At 34.6% G+C, this 5,305-nt stretch overlaps 1 protein-coding gene and 1 pseudogene across 6 annotated transcripts in view; both read left to right on the top strand.

The window, feature by feature from the left end:
- LOC141545631 (uncharacterized) overlaps nt 1-5,002 on the top strand; it is a 46,210-nt gene extending 41,208 nt beyond the window's left edge. For 4 of the 6 annotated variants that reach the window (XM_074272755.1, XM_074272757.1, XM_074272760.1 and 1 more), the window contains 2 exons: nt 52-137; nt 2,760-3,362. In XM_074272755.1, the coding sequence (XP_074128856.1) occupies nt 52-137; nt 2,760-2,804 (131 nt within the window). In that variant the 3' untranslated portion in view covers nt 2,805-3,362. Of the gene's footprint in view, nt 1-51; nt 138-2,759; nt 3,363-4,053 lie in introns of those variants that run through there. The other 2 variants (XM_074272759.1, XM_074272756.1) reach the window with 1 other exon arrangement.
- On the top strand, nt 655-2,753 carry LOC141546206 (elongin-C pseudogene; annotated as a pseudogene).
- Nucleotides 5,003-5,305: the final 303 nt, after the last annotated feature.

Here is a 5,305-nt window from a genome sequence, read left to right as displayed (position 1 = left end):
AGTTGTTTATTTTATCCCATTGCCATTAATTGATCTCTCCCTTTCTCTAAGTGATCACTGTGATAGTTTTTGCTGTAATAGCTGGTATCGTTGGAGCCATCCTCTTCACATCATTCCTTGTTCGCCGGCTGACAACGGTAAAACTAGAACTTTTAAACTTACATAAAATGATAGTTGGAACAAAGTTTCTATGAAATATATTTTTCTCCCCTTTTGACATGACTAGGTGATTTGAAGTAGCTCATAGAGACAGACTGGCATGCTGTGGTGGATTTGGACTTAGGAGTGCCTAGGTTTGAGCTTTACCTATGACACTTCTTAGCTGTGAGACCCTGGAAAAGTCACTTGACCTCTTCAAGCTTCAGTTTTTTTATCTGAAAAAAATGAGGCACTCAGAATTGATGATCTCAGAGGACCCTTCCAGGTCTCAATCTGGGATTCCATAAAAAAAAGAAACTACACTCCTTCCCAAATGTTTTTCTTTGTTATTTTTGTAATAACAGAATTGAGAGCAAAATTTTTGTGTATTTGGAAATTCTCTTATTTAAAATAATAACAATAATGACCTCTCCTCCTGAGAGGTAATTCTTGCACATCCATTTCCATTTCAAAGAAAGGTCAAGAATTAATTGGGGCTGGAAAGAGAGCAGGGGAATGGCTCCAGGAGAAGCAGTGAGTGGGGACCAAACTTTACCCACTGCAGAACTAACAAGGCATTTTGTTAAAATTCCTGTGGCAATAAAATATAATTTCATGAAGAAATAATTAATGGAGAAGAGAAAGCATATGGCAGGTGTGAGAGCCCAGATGTTATGCATGTGAAATCCATATTTTTCCAATGGTCATGAATTTATTATAAAAAGGGGACATATTTTAACATCAAGAATAATAAAAGCCATGTTAAATGGCCCAGGTTATTTTGTTGAAAATGAAACCAATGAGGTTAATTTTAGAGAAATTCCATCATATGTCCTATCAAAAATATGCATATATTTTACCTCCAAGGTTCACTATGCTAAAGAACTCAACAGAGTTTCCTGGATTCCCAGTTACAACTGAAATTGAAGTGGAATTGGCAATGGTTGCTCCAGACTTCCTAAATTGTTAAATAAAATAAGTTACAACAACTGTTAACATTTTCAATATTTAATACCTGTAGTTCAGTTAGTAATTTCTTTTATATAATATGTTGAGAATTATAAAGTTCATTACAAAGCAGTTAACTTTAATCAGAATTGAAATTTATTTTGCATCTTGTGATCTTGGGCAAGTCACTACCTTGTACAACTCTGTACATCATCTGGCTAAAAAAAGCTTCCTTTGAAATTTATTTGTCACTCATTACATTAATTAAATTATTACTTAAGCGTATGAAAAATAAGATCATGGCAAAAAAAATTTTTTTACCAACACCCATTCCTTTTCTCCAACCCCCCCCCAAAAATAGAATTGAACAGAAAAAAAATAGTCAAAATAATCTTTATGGATTTAATAAGTGGAATTCCTGGTAAGAGTCTGGCATAAAGCATTTTAATGGTTTATGGATTTAATTTTATTGATAGTCAAATCATGTCGTCTTTGTATGTAGTGGCTATATAAAGAGTATTGCTGATATTAAGAAACAGAGCCTATACATAACAGGGTTAATGATTACATCAGTGTAATAAGGCTTTTACTTAGTAAAAAATAAACATTACTTTAACCTTCAGGATTACAAAGAACAAATTTAAAACTTCAATCAAGGTGTCTCCTAGGTATGGAGTCAAGAACATGAAGGTTAAGTTTCTGCTTCCTACTTTTCGAGAATTAATTATACAAATTTAAATTGAAATACTGGCGACTAGATTCTAACATACAAGTGCAAGGATTTTTAATGGTAGATGTTGACAAAAATGCTAATTATATTCAGAGATGAAGATCTTATAGGTTAAGATGGTAGCAGAAACTCCATTTTTAATGGGTTCTGTCCTAATAGGCTACCTTTTTAATTCATGGCTACATTTGAATACATCCTAAAATACTAAAATTGATGTTCCTAGTTAAGTATGTCTAGAATTTGGATAAAGACAGATTATGCATTTCAGAAGTAGTACTACGTGATAAGTGAGAAAGTATTTACTAAAGGAGATATTTTGTATCTGTAGTCTAGCCTTATTTTCAAAAGCATTAAATTCCTCCATTCATGGTTTTATTCTCATATAAAATATTTTCAATCATTATATTCTTGTATAGCAAAAATGATTACATATTAATTATTTAGTTTAATTAAGAAATTTTAATAGTTCATATTATAGTCAAATCTGTAATTGTTTCTGGAATTGATGTTAGTTTATTTCTGAAATTCCATTTAAAACTCTACCCTAGTCTTTTTTTTCTACATTGTAGCATTTTCAACACATTATAAATAAAATCCTTTACAGCAACAACAAAAAAGTTAATTGACAGTAGGTGTGACTTGCGGGGAGAAGAGGGGCAAGATTTCATCTGTTCTAGCATCAAAGATCCCTTTAATATCCAAGTGCCAACAAAAATCATCTGGCACCAAGGCCTTAGCAAACCCAGCAGTCATCACCATTAGATACTCTGTGGAGGAGGAAAGAACTACACAAAAAGAATTTTTCCCTTAAATTCTATAAATATAATGGCAACTGATCAAGGGGAAAGAGTCAATACTCCAATCTCATTTTATTTCCTCCCTATTTTCTTCCATGGGGCTTCTGAAGAGTCATAGCATTAAAGTTTTCTATTTTCCTTTACAGAAAAATTCATTCAATCTGAAGAACAAGGACTCAAGCTCCCCTTAAAAATCTTTTTGAAACAGAAAAAAACTGGTTGAGCATAGTCCCCTTTATTTACCTGATGCTCTCCCAAAAGAACAATAAACAAACATGTGCTCTGACTTATTGATGGTTTTTGATGACCAGGAAAGATCCAGTTTAAGATCAGAAGCATCTGATCTTGATCTCAGGCATAAAAAGTGAGAAAATGTTCCTCACCTCCATCTCTGTCCTGCTTTTAAGACTGATTGACTTTGGGGATAGAGAGTCTAACACATTAAAAAACACGCCATCTCAACAAGCGTAGATACATTTGGCCAAAGCCTTCCATCAGATCCACAAAATTTGCTGTGGGTATTGGCTGGAATTTCAGTGTCACCCTCTCCCTCTTGCCATTTTCCTCCTCCATAACATTATGTATCACACATTACAAATTTAAGAAAACATTAGCATTTGCCTCCAAGAAGTACATATGCCCCTTCTCCCACTAGACACATATTACTCTGAAAATCAGAAAGTCAGAGGGAGCATAAAGAAGGGGAAGTATGTGCAAAATTGCTAAATACATTGTTTTCATTAATCTCACAGCATGATTCTTGTTTGTTGTTGTTCAGTCATTATTCTGAGTTGTTCAGTCATCTTTCCAACTCTTCATGACCCCTTTTGGGATTTTCCTGGCAAAGATACTGGAGTGGTTTGCCATTTCCTTCTCCAGTTCATTTTGCAGATAAAGAAACTGAGGCATTTGTGACTTGCTCAGGATCATACAGCTAGTAAGTGTCTGAAACCATATTTGAACTCAAGAACATGAGTTTTCCTATTCCGAGACCCATTCAGTGTGCCCCCAAGCTCTCTTTTTGATTTTTACTTTCTGGATTTGATTTGGTTTTGTGGGCTGGCACTTATCTTGATGCACACAGTATCAGGCATTTGGGTTCTATTCTAGATCCATATGACTGATACTCCTTTAGTCTTAGTTGTCCATCAATTAATCGAGTATTTATTTGGAGTGATTTATAGTTTATTAAAACATTTATGAAAATGAAGTTTTAGAGGGACACATCCATAAAACAGGGCTGATCGATTACAAGAAATAACCAGAAATTATACATGCTTGGAAAATGTTCTATAGGAAAAGAGGTAGCCTGGATATTTGTTATTCTTTTGACAACTACACTAGGCTCTTTCAAACCACTAAGTCTCATCCTGTTTTGTTTGGTTTTGTGTGCTGTCATTTTATATTTGTTTTTATCTTCCCTCCCCAATTCTGCTACAGAGAAGCCAGTAAAATCATCCTCCCAAAACCACTTGAAAAGAAGATTGTGTGAATGATTCTGTGGAAGAGTGGGAAATATTGCTTTGTCATGCTAATCGAAGACATCTCCCTGAATTGGAGACAATATCAGGAGGCACATTTCGTCTGGAGGTTCCTGTTCTAGGGATTCAATGATGGATAGATAAAAATGGCTCAGCTGAGCCAGTTTTTTTTTTTTGATATTATGAAAATTTTATTCCTATTCCTGCTTTGATTTTATGTTTGCTTAGTTGTAGGAGTTAATTGTTTAGGAGCTTACCTGGAATCTCCCATCCGTGAGCCCTTGGAGGGATCTTCCTGGGTCTGATGACCACTTTAGACCACATTCCATAAAATAAGAAACACGTCTCTGAGGACATTCCAGTGGGAGCATCCTGACATCTATTTAAACCCTCAGCTGCTCTACTATTTCTATTAACCTTTTCACCTGAGACAGAGTGCTAGTATGCTGATACATGGCAATGTAAACCCTGCTCACAAAGAAAATTAACCCAGCATGTACAGCATCATGGTACCTGTATCCACCACTGAGTGCAGAAGAGAGAGGTCATATAGTAGAAGAAGGAAAAAGGAATCAAGAGTCAGAGGACCTCAATTTTCATCCCAGTTCTATTATTTTTTTTACTTAAATGGTCCCATTTTATTTGTTCATTTTTATATTCTTTTTTAAGCTTGTTATTTTCAAATCATGTGTACAGATAGTTTTTCAACATTCACTCCTACAAAACCTTGTATTTCAATTTTTTTCTCCCTCCTTTCCCCCTACCTTCTCCCCTAGATGGCAAGTAATCCAATATATGTACAATTCTTCTCTATGTTTCCACAATTATCATGTTTCACAAGAAAAATCATATCAAAAAGGAAAAAAATGAAAAAGAAAATAAAATGCAGATAAACAACAATAAAAAAATGAAAATACTTATATTGTGATCCACTCTCAGTTCCCATAATCCTCTCTCTGGGTGCAGATGGCTCTCTCCATCACAAGATCATTGGAACTGGCCTGAATCACCTCACTGTTGAATAGAGCCACGTTCATCAGAATTGATCATTGTATAGTCTTGTTGTTACTGTGTACGATGTCCTCTTGGTTCTACTCACTTCCCAGTTCTATTATTTAAATCCATTTCACCTTGGAAAAGCCATTTAACACACATGAGCCTTAGTTTCTCACCTATGAAATTCAAATTATTTTATTAATAATGTTTAATCC

This window comes from Sminthopsis crassicaudata, chromosome 6 (genome assembly GCF_048593235.1).
Source record: "Sminthopsis crassicaudata isolate SCR6 chromosome 6, ASM4859323v1, whole genome shotgun sequence".
Lineage (NCBI taxonomy): Eukaryota > Metazoa > Chordata > Mammalia > Dasyuromorphia > Dasyuridae > Sminthopsis > Sminthopsis crassicaudata.
The sequence above is the reverse complement of the archived record's forward strand: the minus strand, read 5'-3'. Positions and strand labels throughout refer to the sequence as shown.